Source organism: Neurospora crassa, linkage group I, assembly GCF_000182925.2.
Source record: "Neurospora crassa OR74A linkage group I, whole genome shotgun sequence".
NCBI classification, from domain to species: domain Eukaryota; kingdom Fungi; phylum Ascomycota; class Sordariomycetes; order Sordariales; family Sordariaceae; genus Neurospora; species Neurospora crassa.
In genome coordinates, this window is record NC_026501.1 from 182,162 (window position 1) to 207,231 (window position 25,070).

The following is a 25,070-nucleotide window of genomic DNA, read 5'->3' on the forward strand; positions in this document are numbered from 1 at the left end:
TTGTGCTTTTAGGCATCGAATCACATACATCACTAGCATCTTCACTGGCATCATCACTTGGATTATGTTCAAGGGAAACCGGTTGTATTGATCCCTCCCTACTGTCCCACACAACCCGTCATTTGTCCCTGTTTTCTCTTGTCTATGCGAACTCCATAGCGCTCCCCTGTACCGGTACCCGCCTAGTCTTCCAATACCCGAATTCCAGTCCTTGTCCTCGATCCATCATTCTTTTGTTCAGCAAGTGTTGATAGGTGACCGACAGCTTACTCCCGGTCGTCACAGTCGAGCACAAAATCCTGATCGTATTTCATCGGATCTCGCTCTTCGGCCCATCGCTGGAGTTCCGAGTGCCTCAAATGCTGTCCGGTTAAGACGTCATCCTTGCGCTGGCCGAGGCCTAAGCTACGTCGCGTCCGAAGATACCGTCTCGAAGGCTTCTCACAAGGTAAAGAATGGCGGCGGGGGGTCGAAGTAACTTCAATGCCAACCTGGTCTTCCATGGGAGCAGGCTCGCTCTGAGGTTTGCAGTATTCCTCAAGGCCGGTGCAATCCTCATCCCAGATGGTCTCGGAGATTGGTGTAGCGTATTCCTCGCACCATCGATCAAAACGATCGGGACCCCATTTCTGGCACATGGCAGACACCAGGGCGCTCTTGTCAAGCTGCTTGTCATGCTCTTTGCTGGATTGGGTCCGGGTGGTCAAAGTGACCTTCCCTGTGCACTTGACATTACTCGACTCATCGTCCTGGCGCTTCTTTCCCCCAACATTCAGATCTTGACCCTTGACCGCCTTGCCCTCGTTCTTCCAATCGAAGAGATCATCAAAGTGATGAGTGATTGTGTATCGAGTGTCGCTAGTCGACGAGTCGGTGGTAGAGTTGCCGTTCTCTCTTGTTCCACCATCCACCCCATCCAAGGCCTCATGCTCTTCGCCAAAGAGGTCATCAAACCCTTCGTCTTGGTCTTCACTCCACTTGTCAAGTGAGCTAACTGCAGGCTCTGGGGTTCTGGAGACCCAGTCCTCGGCGAAAGTGTCAATTTGGCGGGCGCGCGGTGTCTCGGTAGTAATTGGGGGAAGGAAAACTTTGTCATTCTCCACCCTCATCTTCTCTTTCGCGGCCGAGGTGTCGATCGTCCGCCTTGTGGCCCGGACCTTCGTCAAACAACGCTTCTCTGCCCACTTATTCAGCCACTCTTCCTTTTGGGCAGGCGATGAGGGGGCGAAGTTAGCCTCCGTGGCCGAGAACTCCGGGACAAGCTGTGTGGCCAGGTTGCGAGGGAGTGTGTCGTATTTTGTCTGGCTGCGTCCGGGAACGGCCAAGAACTTGGAATCCTCATGGACGTCATCCTCTGGGTATTCACCGTTGTCCTTCTCACTTGGGATGATATCGGCAGGCGATGTTACAATGATTTGTGGTACGGGCCGTACCGGGGATGACTGGTTGCCACCGATGCGGAACTTGCGATGGCAAGGGGATGATGCCGCCACTTTGCGGGAGCAGCGGACTTTGAACTTTTTCGATGCCAGATCATCAGCCTCCCTGACGGGGATAGCGTCGAAAGAGGTCGAGACAAGCGAGGTTTCTGTATAAGTCTCGAGTTGATCATGATCACGGGCAGTCTGGGACTGCCTCGCAATTTCAATCTCCTCGGCAAAAGGAGCGAGAGTCGAAAGAGAGATGTTACCGGATACGGTCTCGCGATCACTGTCAAGCTCAGACTGCGACTTTGGGGAGCCAAAGGAGAGGTCTTCTAGCTGCTGAGAAAAGACATCGTCCTAAGATGTCTGCGATCCCGCGGCGGTTTGTTGCGAAAAGACATCTGCGCAATGAGTGACGGGACGACGCTTCTCCATCCGAATATGGTATGCGTACGCCATCATCAGTTCATTCCATCCATCCTCGGTTACCTCGTCGATCGGCAAATCGAACTTCCAAGTGAAGTTGGAGTGACTGTCTTGATCGATAGGTCTGGGCTCTTCGATAGCCTCTGAGTGGTGCTCAATGGGTTCTCGGTGGTTGATGGATGTTGATTGCTCGATGGGCTGCCCCTGTGAATGGTCATGCACAATAGTGATGACTCCCTCGGGTGAAGTCACAATGACGATGGGGACCACTGGAGGCGTATGGGAAATCGTCATGGCGAAACATTGAAGGCCACCATCAACGGCTACAGAGGCAATCATCTCACAGTCCTTGGGAGAAGTAGAGGTAACCTTGCAATCAGAAACCGTGGACTCGGAGATTGATGTGGACGATGTGGAATTTGACCACTCGCTGGTCGCACTCTGGACTGAGTCTGTGGAAGCAATGGTTGTTGTTGATGAAGTCGAGCTGTCCGAATCACTGTTAGCCATGGACTAGAGGAACATGTACACCTGACTCTGTTGTTTACATACCTTGATGACTCGCTCCTGTAGTGGGTCGGCTTGATGGCAGATGTGGTGTCGATAACAGGGGAGGCTGTGGATGTCTCGAACTCCTGCAGGATGCCCTCGCTTGGGGGATAGTCTGCAATCACCTTGACCGGGGTGACTGCATGCGCGGTGGCTTTCCCCTTGGGGTCTTCTACTACGGTAATGTTAGCGACAGTTGGAAGTGTGTTGGAGATCAGCTGAAAGATGGACCTACGTTGCGTTCCAAGAGGCTCATAGTTGTAAAGGGTTGTGACTGGAGTTATCGAAGGTTGACTGGCTGGCATGATGGCAGTAAGGACGGTGCTATCCGAAGGAGCACTGGCGGCGATGTCGTCCGCGTCGATTTGAATAGGGTCATTGGCGGTACAAGCACGCCAGATCAGGAGGGCTTGTTGCATGGGGCGCGGGGAGCTGTTGAACTTGTCGACGACACCAAGACCGAGACAGCCGATTGTCAACGTTGTTGGCATGTTGGTATCGAATTTGGTGGCGCGAAAGAATGAAGTGGCCGGTACATGTATCTGCTGTCGACGTCGCTGGCGTTGATAGGGGATGTGAAACGGCATGATAATGGAGAATGTTTCGTGATGTATGATTGTGCTTTGGGCAGTATTTGTGCAGATGGAGACTTGTATGTCCTTCAGTTGAGGATGACATGTAAGAGGAGAAGAGAAAGAATTTCCAGGGCCAGCGAAGAATATTGTCTTGTACCCCTGAAGCTGGCACCCAAGGTTTCCAAGATCTCGAGGCCTTCAGCTGTTCGGCTGTCGCCTGTTGCCACTTTGGTTACGGTCGTCGTGGTGACGGCGACAATGTTGGTGATGCTTACCGGACTGTTCAATGTTCTTATAGCTAACATCCACTCCGGGCCAATGAGGAGGCGGGATTAAACAGGTACGTATATTTAAGGTCTGGACTAATTCCTGAACAGAGCTGAACAGCAAGGATGGAAGTCGGTATCAGACTGAACAGCCCGACTGAACAGTTCGACTGTTCGACGGCCATAGTCCCTTACACAGGTCAGCTACACGCCATATCAGAGAGAACCTTTGGACTGCTTAGCGGAACTGCTTGTCAACAAAAACAGATGCCCGGTGACAGGTAGCAAATCCTGGAGATGGTTTGCTCGACAACCAGAACCGCGGTGCCTGTCGCTTTCCAGGTACGTCCAGCACCCCACCCAAACGCTTGAACACGGGACAGCGATTGACCCGTCGCTCTCTTTCCTTCCATTGAGAAGCAACACATATCTCTATCAAATAACACTATGAATCGTTGTAATGTTGAAGTTGGAAACATCCGGGGAAGTATCTCCCAAACCCTAACCCGAGTCCCTTTTCCCCATGTGGAGATGACGTAAGGATGGTCTGGCCAATCATCGTCCGTGCCTGGCATGTCCCACGGGGTAAAGTGCGGAGAAATGCAGATCTCCCGGACAACGACATGTCGTCCCTTTCCCCAAAACATCACCACCACAACACCTGATCCTATTGCATCTTAACCCATGCCGCCGCGACATTGAATGGCTGCTGCACTTATTGACAATCTAGCTGAGAGATTTTGACCAGTGACAAGCGTCAACTGACAAGGGTATCTCTCACCTTTTCACCTCAGTCAATTCTGAAGCCCGTATCGGCTTGACATCCGAAGTCCCGTGTCACCATGGCCAACCAAGGCCCCACCCTCGACGACTATTACAATCTCGGCTCACATCATCGACCCATATCCACCACCAGCGCGGCAACTCAGCTCTGGTTTGATCGTGGCCTCATCTGGAGCTTCGGCTTCAACCACGAAGAGTCCGTCAAGTGTTTTGAACGCGCCGTGGCTGCCGATCCAGATTGCGCCATTGCCTACTGGGGCATCGCCTACTCCCTGGGCCCCAACTATAACAAACCATGGAGCGTGTTTGACGAAGATGAGCTACAGAAGACTATAGATCGGGCATGGGAAGTCCTGGAACTGGCAAGACAAAAGGCAGCTGCCCCTGGGTCGACGTGTACTCCGGCAGAACATGCCCTCCTTGATGCCCTCCAGTATCGATATCCCAAGAGAGCGGCCAAGCCCAAGAAGGACTTTGCACTGGAACACGGCTACGCCCAAGCAATGGCCAAAGTCTACCAGCAGTTCTCATCCGACCTGGACGTTGCCGCCCTCTATGTCGACGCCCTCATGAACCTCACCCCTTGGAAGCTTTGGGATCCGACGACGGGAGAGCCTGCAAAGGGTGCACAGACTCTTGAAGCCAAGCGCGTTGTCGAACAGAGTCTAGCCCAGGACCCCTACCATCCAGGCCTGCTTCACCTGTACATCCATCTTATGGAGATGTCAAGCCACCCCGAGGTAGCACTCCGGCTGGCGGACAACCTGCGCGGTCTCGTCCCGGATGCCGGCCATCTCAATCACATGCCCACTCATCTTGATGTGATCTGCGGGGACTACCGGCGGGCCATCTCCTCCAACTCCCAGGCCATTGTTGCTGACGAGAAGTGGGTGAGCAAAGAAGGTCACAATGGAGCGCTCAACTTCTACGCCCTCTACCGCTGCCACAACTACCACTTCCGCATCTATGCCGCCATGTTCGCCGGTCAGTACAAGGTGGCTCTAGAAACCGTCACGCAACTGGAAGCGGCCCTCCCCGGAAGCCTGCTCCGGGTCAAGTCGCCGCCCATGGCCGACTGGCTCGAAGGGTTCCTGGCCATGCGCGTGCATGTTCTCGTCCGCTTTGGGAGGTGGCAGGAAATTGCCGCGTTGGTCCCGCCACAAGACACTGAGCTCTACTGCACCACCGTGGCCATGATCCATTATGCCAAAGGTGTGGCGCTTGCCAATTCAAACCGCACCAGAGAAGCCGAACGCCATCGGCAGCTGTTTGCCGAAGCTGTCAAGAGAGTGCCGCCTTCGAGGACCGTCTTCAACAACACTTGTCGGGATATCCTGGCGATCGCTGCTGCCATGTTGGATGGCGAGCTGGAATTCCGCAGAGGCAATGTCGAGCTGGGATTTGAGCGTTTGCGAGATGCCATCAAGTTGGATGATAACCTGCCGTATGATGAGCCTTGGGGGTGGATGCAACCGACCCGACATGCGTACGGTGCTCTCCTTTTGGAACAGGGACGGGTAGAAGAGGCCGCGGCGGTTTATCGCGCGGATCTGGGTCTGGATGATACGCTCCCGAGATCCCTTCAGCATCGAAACAATGTCTGGGCGTTGCATGGATACCACGAGTGTTTGGTGAAGTTGGGGAGAAAGGAGGAAGCACGACTGTTGCAGAATCAATTAGAGCTGGCTGTCGCGTGTGCGGATGTCCCCATTCGGTCATCTTGCTTTTGTCGAAGTCGTCTTTGATGGGCGGTTACTCGGAGACGAGATGTGTCGTCTGCAGCGCGTTTACTTTTCTGTCCGTGGAGGTAGCAGAGTTTATGCTCAACTGCAAGTACATGTGTGCTGTTCCTTATGGGAGGGGAAATCCCGAATTTCAACGTCTGCAGGAAACCTCGCATCGTCGTGCATGTTATATAGCCGGCGCCTCCAGCCGGAGTCTTCATGTAAGGCAGCCGATGCCTTGTATCACTGCAATCAAGCAAGATAATGCCACTTTGAAAGCTCTTGGGGCATGTCATCCCAAGTTTCCTCCTCTTATTGGCATCTATCTGTGTGTCAGGGCAAGGTAGGTACGGTCTTCCACGGTTGGTGGTTTCACCTTGGAATGAAGGAACGAACAGACATAAATCCATGACGCTAGAGGCAAGTGGTACGTGTAGGCCAAAGGACAACCACAATCGCCCCTACAACATTCGACACGTCCATCTATCACTTCGCGAAATCCATACGCGTGTCCTAACCAAAAACAACATCTTTCCAAACAGGGTCGACCATCCGCTGCACATCCAAGACTACCTCAACCCAAGAAACATCTCAGAAGTTTACCCAATGACAGAAGCAGACATTACCAGTGCTTGCCAATACAGCCACAACCAAATGATGCAGCAATAGCCACCAACTCTCCAATAAACCTCTCCACGAACCTCCCTTTCCCCTTCTTGCTTTCCGTCTTCGGCTTCCCATCAGCAACACCTGAACCCCGAGCATTTCCAAAAAGTTCACCGTTCATGTTGGATCTCTCTTCCAGAAAGTCCCTCCCAGTCCCCTCCACCTTCTCCTTACCCTTCCACTTGCTACTCGTCTTCTTCTTCTTCCTCCAAATCTTCAGCGACTCCAGTGGACGCAGTGGTTTAGCGGGAACCATCACACTCTCTTCCCCTTCTATGAACCTGCTGATACGCACTCCAGCACGCAAAGCAGCCGCACCTTGACCTGCCCTTCCGTTGGCGATGGCCTCAGCGGCAAAGTCCCTGGTATCCGTCTGCCTCAGCTGTTCTTCAACGTTGCCATTGCCCTCCCAATATTTCCTCGCCAGCTCCTCATAAGCCTTTTGCGCCTCACACTTGCCGTAGTGAGAGTCGGAGCAGTGCCAGCAGGTGCTGTAGTAGTCCATGTCCCATGTCGTGTCGTCGTCTGACGGAGAGTTAGGGGGGACGTTGAGGTTCTGGTCCATGTCGCTGTCAGAAAGGGAACCCTCAGGGGAGACGTCAGGGGAGACGGAGCGGCGTGGGGCCATGATAGGGTCGTTTTCCTCGTCGGAGTCGAGATCGGAGACGTAGTCGTCGGTGACCCATGAAAACCTCCTGGGTGTGGTGGAAACGTGGTGGGAATCGTGAGAACCCGAAGCGTCGCTGGGGATGTGTACCCCTGTGGAGGAACTGGAGGGGTCGGAGGAAACGGAGGGGATGGAGGGCACAGATGGGCCGGAAGACTCGGCTTGAGAGGATGTGCTGACATTCGAGGGCGTGGTGGAGGTTGTAGTGCCTTGTGGCACGGGGTGGTTCAAGCGGTTGACTTGCAACGACTCGAGCAGGTAGGCGAAGCCGGACGAAAGGTGTTGTCTAGGTATCTTGGGGACCCTGCGAAAGGCATTTCTTCTTTGGAGTGGATGGTTGATTGCCTCGGACATTGTGAATTATGGTTGGAAAATAAGGGATATGGTTCAGGCGGAATGTAGCAGACTTCCTCGAGCGAAGGACAACGGCCTGGAGATGAAAGATGTTTTCAGCTGTGGCTGATGGAGGAACAACAGGAAGAGAGTCTTATCCGGGAGAATGGAGGCATATATAGCCGAGTAGAGAAACTTGAATCAGTGGAAGGTGCGGCAGAGGAAACTTCTGAGTCACTCGGAGCTCCGAAAATACTAATTTGACATGCAATGCAGACCACCTTATATGTATTTTTGACCTGCGTATTTGGAGTTTCGTCGATTTTATTTTCCTCTCTTGCAGCTGTTTTGCCCGAGATCCTGCGCATGCACACACTCTAGGCGAGATGTGTTAATATTGTACTTCGCGTTCCATGGAAGAATCATAAAGTTACGAGGTAGAGATACCTGCAGATGCATCATGAGAAGGCACGGCAAATATGTCTACCATATTTCTTCGGCCAATGAAAATAATAGGGGCCCAATAATAACCGCCGGGTAGGACGCAATGCAGGCGGTCCTTCTTTCCCTTTTTTTTTTTTTAGTCAATCGTGCATCCAGAATGATTGAGAAACATCTCACGCTTACCTCGACTATAAGAAAGCTGGTTCAACTACCCCAGAACAGTTTTTATCTTCTTCCACCATCAAAACACTTTGTCTGAACGCGCATTCAACCTTACCTCCCTCAAGCAAAATTTCCTGCCTGAAAGTCTACAACTACAAAGTCGTACCCACTCAAATCCTTCAAGCTCAAGCCACTCGACCCAACCCAAACACGTTCAACAGCCAGGATGTTCACTCTATATCGTTCCGTCGTTCGGTCTCTTCAGGCCTCGACCCCCTCCGCCGATATGACGGCGCACACAAGCACCCCGTCCATATCCCAAAAGCGTAAGTTCATAACCTTGCCTCTACGCACGATGTCCAAAATCACCACATGCACGACCAGGCACTCACACACTCGTGTGCCAGACAACCAAGCGGGCTACAGGAAGCCAACCGTCGAGGATTTTGACGAGAAAGAAGAGGAGGTGCATGTCGAACGTCGAACGGACGCTGGCACTTCTGACAAATACGACCTGTCAGAAAAGGGAGACTACTTCGCTTCCGAGTTTGACTTGAGCCCACGCGGCTCGGACACCACGGGTCGAGATTCGGAGCAGGATGAGCCGGAGGAGGAGGAGAAGAAGAAGAACAGGGAAGACGAGAAGAGGCGGATGATGAAGGAGCAGGCCGAAGAATTTTTGCGAGCTGCCCCCGAGGGAACAAGCGCGAGGGTGCGGGAACTGATGGAGAAGCTGGCGAGGGGGGAGGAAGTTGAGGATTCGGAGGAAGATTTGAAGACAGAATCCGAGGACGAGAAATCCGATGACGACATGGACCAATGGGAGGCAAAGACCAAGATGGCGAAGGAGGTGAAGAGGAGACATGAGGAGGAGTTGATCAAGTATTGGCTAGCAAAACTCACCAAGGAAGACTGGGAGTATGCGGAGGAGGAAATCGAGGACATGATCAGGATATAGGGAGGGGAAACCAGGAGGGAAGCCGAGCTGATGACGTGTCGGTGATCGGCCTAGACGTTTAAGGGAAGCTTCCAATTGACCAACAAGTTCATTTCCCTGTTGTGGAACAAGTACACCAAAAGCTCAAATTTCAGCAATAACTTATAGTGAGTTACTCACTGTGAAACTTTGTATCCCTTGGAATTCGTGTACATAGAGGTAGGTAGGTAAGCCAGCATCAGGAAAGCGCGGCCACTGCCCAGATGCTATCTCATTTGCAACCACCAGTTGAGTCCAGCATACCCCACCTTCCTAGCTGAAAACAGCATTTGGCGGGAACTTCAAGTCTTGCAAATGTTAGTTCCATTTCATATTCTACACCCTCCAAACCTCATCCAGCATGCACTACATCCTCGGCCCGCATCCTCTTTGTCAGCCTTCGTCGTTCCCAACAACCAGACTTCCGAATCAGCCCCAAAACTATCAGGATGACCAATAAGCCAAAAACCCCAACGAAGATGAGTACGTCATGTGGCGGTGGTCGATGAGAAGGATACGGTTCTGGTTCGAGGTTGCTTCCGTTGCCGGTGGTCATGTTGGAGTGGGACCCGGTGGAGTTCCCAGCACTCACCATGGGAATGTTGACTGCAGTGGAAAGACCAGGGACATAAAGGGAGGTTCAAAAGAAATATCTAATTACAGCAAGGAAGAATCAGAATCCAAGTTCAGGGTCCTTAAGTGTTAAAGGCATGCAGACGTTCAGGACCTGATTGGGCTTTGCTTGGTCAGCTGGGCCAACTCTTGGCACCATGATTCACAGGTTGGTCACCTCGATGGTTGATCCATTTCTTTGAGAGTACTATACGGAAAAGATATATTTCATTTGTATCTTGTACTGAGATATGATTCATTGGAAATATTCAGTAGAATCTGACGAAGACAACAACACGGTAACACCGCGGCGATGTCGGGTTTTCTCTCGGCCCCACTTTTCGGAATCCCTTCGTTATGCAATAAGTGTTAGTGTAACCCACTATATTTGCGAAATTCAGCAGTTATCCACTAACAAACCTCCAACATCTCCAGCGCCCACAATGTCTCCCATCATTCACAACTTCTACACCAAAACACACAATTCGTTCCCTCGACATGGGAGATAGGTATAGCCACCCATAGGTATCTCTTCCGATGAATCCAGTCCATCTCACTAGCAGCCTCCCGGCACCAATGTTCCTCCTTCCCAGTTCCCACAGCGAATGAATCCAGTCATGCCACCCTTTCTCCAACTTGAACGTCATTGCTGACATCAAACATTCTTTTCAGAAATATCATGATAGCATACATCCACTCCATACCCACGCCTCCTAATAAGCTTCCCTGACTTTGTCGTTCGCTTCCATCCATTGCGGATTACCTGTCATTTTTATCCAGCTCATCCAGGTCTCGTCCATATCATTCAAGTCTCGCTTTACATGACCATCGCTATCCACAGGGGCAGTCTTATCGCCGGCATTGAGATATACCCAATTCAAATATCCAGTTCTTAAAAAAAAATTGATCATGTCTGGGAACTGATTATGCCGATTTGAACATCGGGGGCTGTTCTTGTGATCCTTCTTTTTCTGGGTTTAAACACACGTACACGGTTGCGGAAAAGAACACCCTACAATATCTGATTTTATCATCAGTAACAGTGGTAGTCGTACTGCGCATTCACCTACAGTTGAGGCGCGCAGTGTTCAGTTCGCACCCGCTGCCTGAACCTGGAAAGTCACCGCCAGCGTGATATACGCCTTCCCAGGCTACAGTAAAGCCGAGGAGAGGCGAACAGCCAACTGCCGCCAGCCCGCCACAACTGAAATTTCTACACTGGAACTTGCACTGGTGCACAGACCAAGGTTCAGGGCCACCCCGCGCCTAGTTAAATCAAGCCAACCCACCCTTCCTTCCGACAACGAACTCTTTCTTCTTTTGTTCTCCATCCAAGTGCAGGGGTTTTACGCGTATCAATGAGGATTTCGTCCGAGATTGCGTTTTTGCTAGTTGAAAACTACATACCCGACCACTTCCAGCATGGCCTCGGCTGGCTGGGGAATTTTTGGAAACCAATTTAATGTCTTGCTCTCGAGATTTACTTTGATCTCTCCCATTCTTCATTGCCTTCGATTCCTTGATGAGGGGCCGTGGTGAAGAAGAAATCCTTTTCAGCACTTCTATATCATTTTCCGCGACGCCATTTCTACAGCTGGTGGCGTGCGGACAGCAGTTTATGGCCCATTTATTTCCCACCAACGATCAATCCCAAAATGAATTCCACGCCGTGCAAAACAAGATGGCAAATATGGGAACTCCAATGAAAAGCAACGAGCCGAGGCATGAACAGATGATGATGACGGCTAGAATGCCTGGCGCGAGGCAGACTTTATGAGGTGGGCACGTAGGCTCGGTGGTCCCATCAGAGGTCGCCACATTGTCGGCTTGGTGAGACATTGGGTTCAACTGCTCAGCGTCTATCCCTAGAAGATGTTTGATGTTAACCTGGGTCCGGGGATATTCATCCACTGTAGTAAGTTGTGCATTGAGTGTGCACGAATTACATATGAGATTAGTGGCGCCAGAGGTCGTTATGATCAGAAACAAGTGGGGGAAGACGGCGACATGATAAAATATGAGGTGATACCGTACCTGGACTGTTGATTTCACGTCTTCCACGACCACGTCTTGTTGGCAGGGAGAAGTCGTCGTGATGATGAAAGGTCGTGGTTGCTGGTATCCCAAGGCTAGAGTCGTCGCGGTCGATGGCTTGGTTTTCAGTACCAATATTCAAGGCAACGCAAATGCCGAAGAGCACCGCTACCAAGGCTCGAGAAAGCAGTTGCGCGCGCATCGTGTCGAGTTTGAACGAGGTAGTTTCTGGAGCTGTCTGACGAAAAAAAGGAGAAACGAACACCCGGGCAGCATAAATACCTTAGCAAGAATGAAACGCCGGTAAATGGACGACGCCAGTGAATCGAAACGCTGTCGGACATTGTTTGCACACCTTGTGTTGGTCCAAGGTCACAACAATGAAAGCGAACAAACGTGGCTTCGCATCCTGCCCCTGCTTTGTTTCCATTCCTCCCTCACAGTTTTCGTCGTTTGCACCTCATGGAGGGTGGAAAGGTCAAAGAGACCCCGGTGCCGTCACCAGGTTTTGCAGAGGTAGTTTCGTTTCTATGAAAGGAAGAAGGACAGGCGCGAATGGTGAGCAAGTCCGGATGTCGTTGGGATGGAGTCGGGAACATGCCGATAAGCGACAGCGATAGCGCTTCTCTGGCCAATCAACAAAGTGCCGCTATAACAATTCTGGTCCTTCTTAAACTGCTCCTTGAGCTACACTGAATCACAGACAAGTGAAACAACAAGTAAAACTTGTAGTTCATGAGCCATTCCACCAAATCCGAGATGGACAAGGCCCCAAACTGAAAAGGTCCAAGTTGTTCGTACGCATTTCGGAATCATGGGTGTGATTTGACGAGGTTGGAAGATCTGTTAACGACTCAGCTAGAACGGGGCGCAATAGCGCGCCTACACTAACAGATGTCTAATAGACTTTCCCCTCCTCCCCAACCCATCCCACATGCCACCTGCCTATCCAATGTCGATGTCGTACCCTAATCAGGAACATCCTACGATCGAATGTGTAAATGTTTCTTCGAAATGCTTTCGCAATCTACATCGCTAACAGGAAAGGGTATTCACATTGTCTCTCAAATGCTTCGCTAGCGCTATCTAGGTACCTACCGCAAATTTGTCAACGATCTTCAACTATCACGTCACCCTTTTGTCAGCTCCCCTCCCTCCCTCTTCTTTTCCTAACTGCCATTTAAGGTGGCTTTTCCCCAACAAACCCCTGTATCATTTCTACCGATAATATCTCCTCCTCCTCCTACTCATCTCATACTCCTCATTAGCCCGCGCCCGCGCTCTTCTCCTCCGCCTAAGCCCAACAAAGATACCGATTACGAGTGCGACGCCAAACAGACCCAACAACGAGTATCCGATGACTTCACCCGTATTGGGATCTTCACCTTTTCCACTCCCACTCAGCGGTGGGGAAACGGGCTGGTTATGCTGGGGTTGCCCTTCCTGTCTTCTTCCCAGTTTGACTTCAAGTAACGCGGCGCAGAGGCCAAGGAATGTTGAGAAAAAGAGGAGGTGGAACAGTCGAAGTGTCATTGCTGTCGGATGTTGATGGCTAGAGGTAATGTTGAAGTGATCGTGACTAATGGAGCGGGTATCTCCTCTCCTTATACCTTCAACTGCTTCTTCCAAGGGCCTTCCAGGCTCGTTCCTGGCCTCAGCATGCAAACTCGGTCTTATGCTTCATAGGCACCTGTAAGAGGTTTGTTTTCTCTTACATCTTTCAAGATGAAGGCCCCTTTGTACCGTCCTCATTGCTCACCTCACAAGTGTGAAAAGTTCATTGCTAACATATCCGAATAACTCGAAAAATCTCTCTAGGTGACCTTTCTTCTACGAACCCCTTACATTCCGCCCTCGCTCGTTTGTCCCTCCCTTCAATTCCTACCTTACTTTCCTACCTTGCTAGCCCCTCTACTATATTTCCACATACATGCGTTCCTATCTTTCCCTCTCAGCCTCTCTTTGCTTCCTTTCAACATCACCTACCGCCTACCCTCCTCCTCTGCCTCCTCATCTCATACTCCTCATCATCCTCCTCCTGCGCCTCCATCCTCGCCTTCCTTCCCTTGATCACACATACCACCAAGATAAGACCAATGATACCAGCGAACACGCCGCCAATGATGGCACCTATCCGGCCACCATTTCCACCGCCCCCACTATCACTATCACTTGGTGCCAGGGTTGGTAGCGGGTCATGCGTCGGTTTGGGTTTCTCTGGCTGTTGTCCTCCGGTCCCGGGTCCAGTTTCTGGTCCCCCAGATCCTGAATTTGGTGCTCCTGTTGGGGGCTGGCCGTCTTGCCTCCCAACCACATGGTATATCGCAGTGGTCATGGGTTGAAATACCGTATGCACTGTTGGCGTTCTGGTGTTCAGGTCCTCGCTGAAAGCTGGGTCATCTTGAGCTGCTGGTGGTTTGATGACAGAGGCGGCTGAAAAGGCGACTAGTGACGAACATGGAAAGAAAAAAGGAGACCGTGGCTTCATCGTCAAGTCGGTGGGCCTGTGGCTTTAGTCAAAGGTCTCTGTGAGTGGGTTATCTGTTGTGAAGCTCCCCCGAATCCCAATGATGTAGCAGTGGCGGACTTCCTTCATTGTGGTATGGGAAGGGTGTCCCTTCTACTTGTACCTCCCATTTGCTCTCTCAGATCACCTCGAGCACTGGTTTTCCGTGGCTCGGGATGTTGAAAATACGTTCGAGTGATCCAGCAACTGAAAGGGTGAACCAGCCTTGTTGACCATGGTTATTCCTCGCCTCGAGCGTTTCTCATACCTTAGCAACGTTCGGTTGGCATCAAGGTCTTTACACCTCTATAATGAGCAACGAGGCATGTGCAGCTGTTGATGCTTCTCAACCAGTCATGGCCCCTTTGTTGAGTGGTGGTTAGGTCTCGTCAACCTCTAGAGGCTGTGACCAAAGGGGTGATGTCCATTGGCTGCTTGAGGATATTGAACTCATCATTCGACCCACCATGGTCAGGAAGTGAGCAATTCCTACCACTCGAATTTGTCCATCTGCTTTAGACTAGTCATCTTGATCAACTTCGGGAGGAAGTCTCTGTTTGTGAAAGAACGAGCAAAGCCCGAGTCGATCTCCAATGTCTCAAACGTTGTTCTTCAACGCCAGGACAGGAACTGGTGATAGCAGCGGCCGAAAAAAAGTTGTATGTCCAAAACTCGAGGGCGTTGAGATACCAAATTGGGTGGGGCTAGGAGGGAATACACAGAAGCAGGCTGGCGCTAATGGAGGGGTAACTTGCCGTTTTGAGATATTTGACGCGATCTAATTGGTCCTGGCAGCTGAGCTGATAAACCAATGAAGCTCAGTTTTCGCAAGGGTAACTTCGCTGCGAAAGGAAAGTCCCTCCCAGAGGGGGGCGAAAAAAAAATAAAACCAAAAAATATTAACTAAAATAAAATTAAGTTTGATCGAAAAACAGAGAAAGGGGAAGGGAGAAGAAAAAGATAGAAGGACATGGAAAAGCCATGAGTGACGGAAGTAAGCAGTCTCAAATTGATGAGTCGTTTCACAATGTGAAAATAGTCGACCACTTTTCGTAGGTGCAGGGCTGGCTTGTTCTACATGGAACTTTCTGCTCCCTATGCAATTATCTTCTTGCTCCACCTTCTACTCAATCCCTCTGTACAAAATAGTCTCGTTTTTGTGATGGGTAGAGTTCATGTCTAGTAAGTTCCAAACTCTCCGATACTGCTCTAGCTGACAAAGACTCGATGGCCATACCAACAGCAACCCCGGCAGCAGCGAGAAAGATAACCATGGAAACGAATTCGAATATCTCCTATCCTCTGTGCACACATTCACTGCACCGTGAAAGTGTACCTGGTCCCTTCCCCCTATGACTCCCTGTGGCAATGTCTATTCCCATTCTGGTTTGCTCATCATCACGGACGTTAGCTTTCTTCCATTCCCCACCACCGGCAGTACCACCACCCATGGCTTTCGAAATTACAAACGAACTGGGGCCCTCGATCAAATTTAAGTGTTCCTATCGACCCCGGATATCATTAGCAACCGTTGTCGAGGCAAATCTGTTACCAGGCGGCAAACACTCAGTGCCCCGGATGGCCGGTTCCAACGCCCTTACCTGCCTGCAATGCAAACAGAGAAACACTGTCTGCTTCGATTCGGACCGGTCTAACCAACAACCGGTCCGTTATAATAACAGACGCCAAACCAAACCATGATTCCTACAAAAGCAAGACAGCCGAGAACAATTCCGATGATTGCCCCAGGATTGCCTGCTACGCCTCGTCGGTAAATGGTTTGGTACTTCCCATCGCCATGGTTCGTGGGGTTCTTGCTTTCCCTTGTGTCCGTGTTGGTATTGCTACTTTCTTCCTCCCTACGAGTAAAGCCTCCCCAACTATTGATGCCGTTGTCCTTGGTCGTTGGTACTTTGGGTGATCTTCTAGCATCCGAGGAATCGGCTTCTACTGGCAGCGTGGAGCGGACAGCGTGGGGATGGACTATAACTGTTGTTGGGTGGCTGATCGTAGTCGGAGTGCCACCAACTGCGTCGAAGAGCGCTGTGATCCCTCGCGGGACTCGCATCCAGTTCGGAACGGCGAAGGCGGTAGAGATGCCGAAGAGGGCGGTGAGGACGACACTGATGAGGATTTGTGACTTCATTGTTGGCATTGGCGATGGCCACTTTCTTGTGATTCTTGCCTGAAATGTTGTTGATCAACGAGGGTGTGAATGTGCGAATCGTGGTGCTTTGTTCGACTGACGGGTAATCGTTGTAGTTGTACCTTGAAACGCCGTTTACGCTTCGCGGACTTTGGAACACGCGCCATCAAGTGCGTCGCTATTGCAAGAAAAGGCCAGGTGACTCGCGCGTAGCCGCCAAAGTAAACGCCGGTCTTCTTGTGGGTGACGTATTTTAACTCTTGGACGATCCACGAACGGTAACCGAGCACTTGGGTTGTCGAGGCAATCCTTCGATAGACAGATAGAAGCCGCTTTGCTGGCTCCGCCTCTAGCTCCCTTGCAGGCGTTGGTTGTTGGGTCATCCGGCCCGGCTTTGTCTGTCCATTGTTCGTTCGTGACCAACGGCTTTGTTGCCTGTTGGCTTTGTAAAAAGAGGCATTACTCAAATGGAGATATCAAAACACGATATCCCAGGGATTTTGTATTTGCTGTTTTTGGCGTGGCTCATGGGGCGCAGGATTCGCGAAGGTGACGGCCGCGGCGCAGGAAGTTGACGCCCGTGTAAAACTGCGCGCGACAAGCGTGGATGTACGTGTATTTGGGGGGTCAGAGACGAGGAGTAGATGAACGAATGGAAAACTGCTTGCGGTGCAAGGTCAATCTGGATATTGGCCTGGAAATTCGATGATGGAAAAGGACGTTCGAGGAGAGAAGTCAGCGCGGCGGGGCAAGCAGACGAGGCAAGGACTGGCCTGGGACCTTTGGGTGCTGATGGCGGGGTGTTACCGCATTGGGATACCAAGCCGGCAATGATTGGCTGGTGAGCCATCGTCTATCGACCGTTGCTCGAGCCAGCATACCTAGGCACTGCAACTCCAGAGCCATGTTCACCAAGTGGAACACGCACCCACTGTTCACAGCTGATCAGTTTCCACCGCCCGATGAAATTTACGAATCAATCAGATAAATTCCACCTTTTGGTTCTCCAGATTTGTTCCAGACATACATCACTTGTCTCATTAATAAAGGAAGTTTTGGGTGGGACGACTTAAACTTCCGCCTTCTAGTATTTCTATACCATTCCTGAACCTCTCCTCCCATTTCCCACCTAAGGGCGTGTTCGTTACCACAGTAAAAAGTTAGGGGGGATATTGCATTACTATACAGATTCTATAGCTGCACTTCTACACAGTAATACAAAGTTAAGGCACGCCAAGACCTCTTAACCACTACTCTTACTATATTACGTTCGTTAATACTGGTTTACTAGTATACCGAACACGAGAGCGCAGTATAGTAGTATGGCAGTAGCGAAACTGTAATACTTGGTATAGTATTGAGGGGCTTAGTTCTGCTTGTATGTGCTTAGTATAGTATTGAAGTCCCTATTTCTATTAATATAGCCCAAATTTAGTAATTACCGGGTAGATAATTAAATCCGCATTAATTAAACTATAGTAATTAATATTATTAACTATCGTATAAAAAACGAAGTTATTTGTAAATCCTAATATCTCTTTCTCTTTCTTCTTATTACTTTTTCTATTTCCCCCCCCTTCTAATACTACTATTATAACCCTTAATAATATAGTCTATATAATTAAACCTACTAAAACCCTTCCCTCTACTTCTACCCTTACTTCTTTTAAAGTTAATTTTAAAACGAAAATTACTGCTGGTTCTTAAAAGAAGAGTAGTTCTAATTCCTAAAGGGGGTTACTAGCCCGTACGAAGGCTACCTCTAAACGCTAAACCTAAGCCTAATCCTAGAAGGATATTATTAATAATACTATTACTATTATTACTGCTACTAAACTATCTCGTTCTTAAACTATGTGTATTAGACCTAATCGTTATAAAAATAATATTGTATATAGAGAATTAAATTTGCAGTCTAATATTAAAATTAGGGTAACTAATAAGGCCGATAATACTAACGAGGCTTACGAGGCCGACGAAGTTTATAAGGTTGGAGTAATTAATAAGGCCGATAATATAAATAAGGCCGATAATACGGACGAGGCTGATAATATAGACGAAGCCGAGGTTAATAAGGCCGAAGCCTAAACCTCTACGGAGGATAATAATATTGAAGTTAAAAGTTAGAACGAGGATTATAATAATAGACCGCCTAGCGAGGAGAATAAACTATTAATTAAATAGGATTTTGTAATAAATAACGACTATAGAGGTTATACAAAAGAATTTAATAACGGTTTAAAAAACAATAATAAGCGAGAGGGGAATATTAGTATAATATTTATAGAATATAAGGGCGTAGATAATAGTAATAATAAAATTAATCTTACCCCTCCGAAGAAGAAGCCTATTAAGAAGCCTATTAAAAAGCCCGTTAAGAAGCCCGGTAAGAAGCCTATTAAGAAGCCCGCCGAGGAGAAGCCTATTAAGAAGCCCGGTAAGAAGCTTAGTAAAAAGCCCGCCGAGGAAAAGCCCGTTGAAGAGAAGCCTACTAAGAAGAAGTATATGTAGGTCGTTTAGCCTAATATTCTAAGGTTAATAGTCCTTTATAAATTGCTCGTAGCTAACGGTTTAGAGTATCGCTATAATAATATCTTTAAAACTTTTATTTATATTTAGGTCGTTAATAAGGTTTAAATAAAGTATCCTAATTATATTATAACGTACGAAAGTATAAAGTTTATTACTAAAATATTTAAGAGAAAGTATTGTATCTTTCAATACCTAGGCCGTTTATTTAGAATTAATATTAATATTAATATAATTAAGCAATAATATACTCTAAATAATAATATATAAGTTATACTAATTAAAGTTAGTATATAATTATTTAATTATAAGATTGATATTAAATTATATTAACTATAATTATTTAAAAAGATTGTAACTATAGCCAATTTTAAAGCTAGCTTTTTACGGAAGTAACAATTTATAAATAACTCTAGGGTAATATACCTACCGCTATTAGTAAATTAGTAAATTCTAGTACTAAGCCTGCTAAGTATAAGAATAGGGTTAGTATAAGTACTAATACTAGTAATAATAATAAGAATAATAATAATAAGGATAATAACAATAGTAATAATTGTACTAAGAAGCCGAAGGTTAAAGAGACTCCTTATAAAGAGGTATTATATACTTTAACTAGCATTTTTAAAAATTTAGAATTATAAACCCTAGCCTCTTAAATTATAGTAGACAGCCGTATCGAGTACAATACCCTCGAATAAAAGAAATTTAAGAAGGGGTATAATAATCCTAATTATTAAATACGTAAAACGTTTACTCTTCTTAATACTAATTATTATAATTAACCCGCTCTAATAAAAAAAGAGTTATTCATCCTATAGAGGGAAGAAGCTATAGTTATACAATTCGCTTTAATAAGTAAATTTTAAAAGGTCTTCTTTCTAACTGATACTATTAATTAACTTACTTTAAGAAGTAATATTTAGCCTACTCCGCCTTCTACCTAGCCCTACGCCCGCGTAGTACCAATAGAAATCCCTTCTAAGAACAATAAAGTTTAATTACAAGATAGTCTTTAATAAGCGCGCCGGTTTATTATAGTATTTATTATTACTAACTCTTTTCCTATATACTTAATTCTACGCAAAAGTATCTTACTAAATATCTATTCCCCGCTAGGAGCAATTCGCTTCTCAATTGGGTTGCATAATTCTTAATTAAGGGAGGGGGGCTCTAGTAATTCTAAATACCCATCCCTAAGGTAGGTTGTAGAGTATAGTAATTAAGAATATAAAGTTATATTTGCTATTTTAATTTCGTAATTATCCCTAGGTATTAGTAGTCGCTATAGTTGCGGCTAATCGAATTAAAAACTTAAATTTATTAATAATATAAAACTTTAATAAATATATTTAAAAGGGATTAGCGATAGTATTAGTATTAGTATTACGGTCGTATTATTATTACTATTTTTATAGTTAAATTAAATAAATACGGTATACGACGTACTAATTAGGGTAGAAGTATATAATAAATTTATTAGAGGATAGGACTAATACTACTTACTACTAAATATACTTTACGCTTATTATTAATTATTATTAGGAATCCTATAGAGAAATATAAGGGTATTCTTACCGATTAGTAATTAATAGAATTGCAATTAATATAGTAGTATTAAAGTTACTATATTAAAATTAGAATGTAAGAGGGTAACTAAGAGGGAGAAATTCTAAAAACGATTAAATTAAAATTAATAAAAATTAAATCGATTTTAAATTCTAATTTCTATATTTAAACCTAGAGTTTAATTAACCGTACGCGTACTAGCCATTTACTAACTCATCCTACCTTATTGAACCTTATCCGCTAGTTAGATAAATTCTTTAAAACCAAACGTACAAACTAATATATAAGTAAATATAGGAAGGCTACTAAAGCTAGTATAAAAAAAAAATTATAATAGTCTTATAATAATAAAAATATTTATATATTTCATTAAAACAGTAATTTTACCCGTTTAGGTATAGTATATAATATACCCTTCCCCTACAAGGGCAATATATTTAATAGCCCAACGTACGTACTAACCTTCTAAAATCCCGTTCGCTACCCTTATAACCTCTCCTCCTTTTAATAATTCCTCTAATTTACTTATCCGTATTTTACTTCTTTACCCTCAATTAACCTTATTTTATAAATAATAATTCAAAGCTAGTCTATTTCCAATAATTTAAAGTCGAAACTTTATTTTTAATTTCGAAATTACTAAATAGATTAAAACCATCGACCCCACCCTCTTCAATTACCAAACTAATAAAGCGAGGCTATTATAACCCTAAATTACTAAAATAAATTTATTTTATTACTAAAGTACAATAGATTAAAGAGTTCTAACTACCCCTCTCCAACTTCAATTACATCTCAACTTACTATTACGCTTTCTATTAGCTTAATTTAAGCGAATTTACCTTTATTAAAATTAAAATTAATATTATTATAAATTAAAAGGGTATATAAATTACTTATCCTTCTATTTATTTTATTTTATTTACTAACTCTACAACCTAACCTCTCCTCTTATAATAATAATAATAAGAAGAAGTAAAATTCAAATAAATAAACCGCTAATATCCTATAGTAATAAATTAATATTTATATTAGTAGAGTCGCCAATTTAAGCGGAGGGCCAGCGAAATTACCTCAACTTTTCTTTACTTTCAGATATATAAATAAATATTATTCTTACCCTTATAATTATTATCCTTAATATCCTCAATATCCTTAATATCCTTATTATCCTCAATATCCTTATTATCCTTATTATTATTATTCCTATTCCTATTCCCTTTCCCTTTCCCTTTCCCTTTCCCTTTCCCTTTCCCTTTCCTATTCTTATTCCCTTTCCCTTTCCAATTCCCTTTCCAATTCCCTTTCCCTTTCCCTTTCTAATTCCAATTCCTATTCCTATTCTTCTTTTTATTCCTAATCCTCTACTAACCTATTCCTAAAAAATAATAGGCCTTCTATCCAATTTCCAACGAACTTCTTCCAACAATTTTACTAACTTCTTTCAATAATTTAATAAACTTCCTACTAATTTCGGATAACTTTCCTACCTCATTCAGACAAAAAATTGAATTCTAACCTCCTCGAAAATAATAACTATAAAACTAATAACATCTAATTTCACTTTCTAACTTCCATTCGAATACTAATCTTCAACTACCCTTATACCTATTTTAATACTATTAATACTAACTAAATACTAATAAAAATACCTAAAAGAACAATAAAATATATAAAATAATAATAATAATACTATAAATTATAATTAATACTATCTCCTAATTATAAGTAATACTACCCTAAATACGAATAATACTACTACAAACTACAACCAACGCTATTCTAAATAATAATAATAATACTACAAATTATAATAAATCCTACCCTAAATTATAATAATTCTACCCCAAATTATAATAATCCTATTCCGAACTATATTCAAAATTAATTTAAATATTAAAAAGGAGCCTACTTCTATACGCAAGCCGTATATAACGGCTAAGTAAAGTATAATAACCCCATTCCTAACTATATTTAAAAATAATCTAAATATTAAGAAGAAGCCTACTTCTACGTATAAGCCGCGTATAACGGCTAAGTAAAAGGCCGTATTAGTAGTAGCTACTATTATTTTTCCTATTAACGAGCTAACTAACGGTATAATTAGTATTCTATTAATACTAATCTAATAACCCGCAAAATAATATTTAAATTAAGAATTATACTACTAATAAGTATTACTTTTATTAATAATATACTAATAATTAATAATATAGAGAACCGACCGTACCTCTCTAACTATAATATTTATACTTATCCCTTATATTTCGCTAATAAGATACCGGCTAAAAAGAAGGCCAATTAAATACCTATTGGATTCTACTAAGTAAAATTATAGGCCGCGTACTGCAATAGGATTAAATAGATTCCTTATATATTATAGTAATTTAAATTAATTCTTTCTGGTAAAAAGGAAGGCTAATAGTTTAAATTATATTAAAGCTAATAAAATAGTACTAGAAGGCTATAAAGCTATTTAAAAACTAAATATTAGGGGCTAATTATCTATTAATAATTTAGTTATAAATTAAGGCGAATTTAATATTATTATTATCCTCTATTATTACCCCTATTATTATCCCCCTTCCCTATCCCCCTTCCTTATCCCCCTTCCCTATCCCCTTTCCCGTCCCCTTCCCTATTCCCTTCCCTATTCCCTTCCCTATTCCCTTCCCTATTCCCTATTTTTATTCCCTATTCCTATCCCTATTCCTATCCCCTATTCCTATTCCTTATTCTTTAATAATATTTTAATTCCTATTCCCACTTCCTATTCCTATCTATATTTCTATTTATTTTTATTTATTTTTCGTCCTATTCTCCTTTATATTTCTATTCGTTCTTAACCTATTTTCGTCCTATTCCTTCTACTTTTTTCTACCTATTTTACTACTTAAATTCTCTACTAACAATAATAGGAAGAATAACAACCTCTAATTTAATTTTCCAAATCCAATTCTCGCTCTATTCCTCCGAAGGATTGTATTCTATTACTCAATACTACTAAAACCTTACGGACGACCTCCGTATAGAAGCTAAGAATCACTAAAAAATACCAAGAACCTAATAAGTAAAATAATACTACTAACAACCCCCAAACTACAATAACCAACCGAGCCTAAGAACTAAATTAATACCGCTAATAATAGCCTAAGAATCAAACTAACAAACTAACAACCCTTAAATTATAATAATTAATTAAACCTAAGAACCAAACTAATACTACTAATAATAGCCTAAGAATTAAACTAATAAACTAATAATACCTAAACTTCAATACCTAAACTAACCTAATAGCCTAAAAATTAAATTAATAAGCTAATTAATAATTACTCTCTAAAATTACGTAATAAAGATCGTTATTGAAATTCGGGCTATAGGTGCCGCAAAGTTTTAATAAACTAATAAGCTAATTAATAACTACTCTCCAAAATTATATAATAAAAATTATTATTAAAATTTAGGTTACAAGTACTACAAATTTTTAATAAATATTTTAAGCTTTATTATTTTTTTAATCGTATAAATTATTATTACTAAAAAAGTAAGCTATCGATTTGAAGAGTATTAGTACTATTATAGGTAATGGATTTTAATAGACGAAATACTAATAAAGAAGAATCTTAATGAAGTACCGGCCAAAAGGGAGGCTAATAAAGTACTAACTAAGAAGGCTACCCTACGCGAATATTTAACCGTTAAATAGAAGACCGAGCCGGTTATTAGGCCGTACGTTTAGTATAGTAATTTAGAGGAATATAATTTTATATTATTAAAATAAATTTATTATTAATTATCTATTTCTACCCTTCTAATTGCATCCCCCTCCTCTACCCCCTAAATTATACTTCTAAACTATAAATCGTATATAAGACCCAAACCGTTGGAAGGTACTAATACCGTATTAATCCCACTACCTATAGGCAAATAAGTAATAATCCGAATTAAAGCGGGCAAATAAGTATAATACTATATACTACAAACCTAGGGATTCCCCTTCTATCCTTTTTTCCCTTTTTCTTTTCTTCTCTCTATAATTAATACAATTATTAATTTAAAGTAAGACCTTAACCCAATAGAAGGGTAAATTAGTACTATATCCTCTAACTTACTACCTACGGGTAAATAGGATATATTATAAATAGAGGCGGGTAAATAGTATATTCCTTATTTAACTATAGGAAGAAAAAAGAAAGAAGGAAGGAAGTAAAAGTAAACCGTATTATTCTAGTCCTACCCTAATTAATACCTTATTACCTAATCTACCTACAAATACTTCGCAATTTTATTATAAAATTAATATATTTTATTAACCTCTCCTATAATTAAATTATCTATATTAAAATTATCTAATTAACCTTCCTCTTCATTTAGAGTAGCAATAGTAACCAACTTCCAAACTACTCTCCGAACTTCTTTAAATTCGTCCTATATATTCTTATACTAAAGTATAAAGTTATATAGGCTAATAGTAACTAAAATAATATCCTTCTAATTCAAAATACTATATTCTTAATCTACTTAATAAATATAGAACTTCCTAACCAAAATACCCTATACAATCTCAACGTTAATTCAAAACGAACTATAGTATTTATTAAATAACTCCTCTTTATTTTAAAAAGCTCTACAACCCTATTCCGGTATATAATATCGAATACTACAATATAGGACTAATA

General features: G+C 44.1%; 8 protein-coding genes across 8 annotated transcripts; 3 read left to right on the forward strand and 5 right to left on the reverse strand.

The window, feature by feature from the left end:
• Window positions 1–266: 266 nt before the first annotated feature.
• Window positions 267–2,890, reverse strand: NCU08075 (hypothetical protein; the record flags this gene model as incomplete). The annotated part of the gene is made up of 4 exons (XM_960113.1): window positions 267–1,760; window positions 1,914–2,337; window positions 2,403–2,574; window positions 2,635–2,890. 4 exons carry the CDS (start codon window positions 2,888–2,890, stop codon window positions 267–269), a joined length of 2,346 nt encoding a protein of 781 aa, XP_965206.1.
• Window positions 2,891–3,878: 988 nt separating this feature from the next.
• Window positions 3,879–6,047, forward strand: NCU08076 (TPR domain-containing protein). Its single transcript, XM_960114.2, has one exon. The coding sequence runs from the start codon at window positions 4,083–4,085 to the stop codon at window positions 5,766–5,768; it is 1,686 nt and encodes a 561-aa protein (XP_965207.1). The 5' UTR covers window positions 3,879–4,082; the 3' UTR covers window positions 5,769–6,047.
• Window positions 6,048–6,369: 322 nt separating this feature from the next.
• NCU08077 (hypothetical protein) lies at window positions 6,370–7,434 on the reverse strand (the record flags this gene model as incomplete). Its single annotated transcript, XM_960115.1, has 1 exon — window positions 6,370–7,434. One exon carries the CDS (start codon window positions 7,432–7,434, stop codon window positions 6,370–6,372), a length of 1,065 nt encoding a protein of 354 aa, XP_965208.1.
• An 811-nt stretch (window positions 7,435–8,245) lies between these two features.
• NCU08078 (hypothetical protein) lies at window positions 8,246–8,977 on the forward strand (the record flags this gene model as incomplete). Its single annotated transcript, XM_960116.1, has 2 exons — window positions 8,246–8,345; window positions 8,427–8,977. The coding sequence occupies 2 exons, from the start codon at window positions 8,246–8,248 to the stop codon at window positions 8,975–8,977; spliced, it is 651 nt and encodes a 216-aa protein (XP_965209.1).
• A 2,005-nt stretch (window positions 8,978–10,982) lies between these two features.
• On the reverse strand, window positions 10,983–11,903 carry NCU08079 (hypothetical protein). The gene is made up of 2 exons (XM_960117.2): window positions 11,642–11,903; window positions 10,983–11,466 (listed from the first exon to the last, which is right to left on the reverse strand). The coding sequence occupies exons 1-2, from the start codon at window positions 11,841–11,843 to the stop codon at window positions 11,252–11,254; spliced, it is 417 nt and encodes a 138-aa protein (XP_965210.2). The 5' UTR covers window positions 11,844–11,903; the 3' UTR covers window positions 10,983–11,251.
• Window positions 11,904–12,859: 956 nt separating this feature from the next.
• NCU08080 (hypothetical protein) lies at window positions 12,860–13,174 on the reverse strand (the record flags this gene model as incomplete). Its single annotated transcript, XM_960118.1, has 1 exon — window positions 12,860–13,174. One exon carries the CDS (start codon window positions 13,172–13,174, stop codon window positions 12,860–12,862), a length of 315 nt encoding a protein of 104 aa, XP_965211.1.
• Window positions 13,175–13,619: 445 nt separating this feature from the next.
• Window positions 13,620–14,129, reverse strand: NCU16305 (hypothetical protein; the record flags this gene model as incomplete). Its single annotated transcript, XM_011395023.1, has 1 exon — window positions 13,620–14,129. One exon carries the CDS (start codon window positions 14,127–14,129, stop codon window positions 13,620–13,622), a length of 510 nt encoding a protein of 169 aa, XP_011393325.1.
• A 1,904-nt stretch (window positions 14,130–16,033) lies between these two features.
• On the forward strand, window positions 16,034–16,336 carry NCU08081 (hypothetical protein; the record flags this gene model as incomplete). Its single annotated transcript, XM_960119.3, has 1 exon — window positions 16,034–16,336. One exon carries the CDS (start codon window positions 16,034–16,036, stop codon window positions 16,334–16,336), a length of 303 nt encoding a protein of 100 aa, XP_965212.3.
• Between the last annotated feature and the right edge of the window lie 8,734 nt (window positions 16,337–25,070).

Bases quoted from the DNA above. Each gene is read 5' to 3' on its own strand.
- NCU08076 (XM_960114.2), top strand. From the start codon at position 4,083: ATGGCCAACCAAGGCCCCACCCTCGACGACTATTACAATCTCGGCTCA.
- NCU08079 (XM_960117.2), bottom strand. From the start codon at position 11,843: ATGCGCGCGCAACTGCTTTCTCGAGCCTTGGTAGCGGTGCTCTTCGGC. The intron at 11,467-11,641 runs GTACGGTATCAC...TTCTAGGGATAG, and splicing joins ACGTGAAATCAACAGTCCAG to ACGCTGAGCAGTTGAACCCA.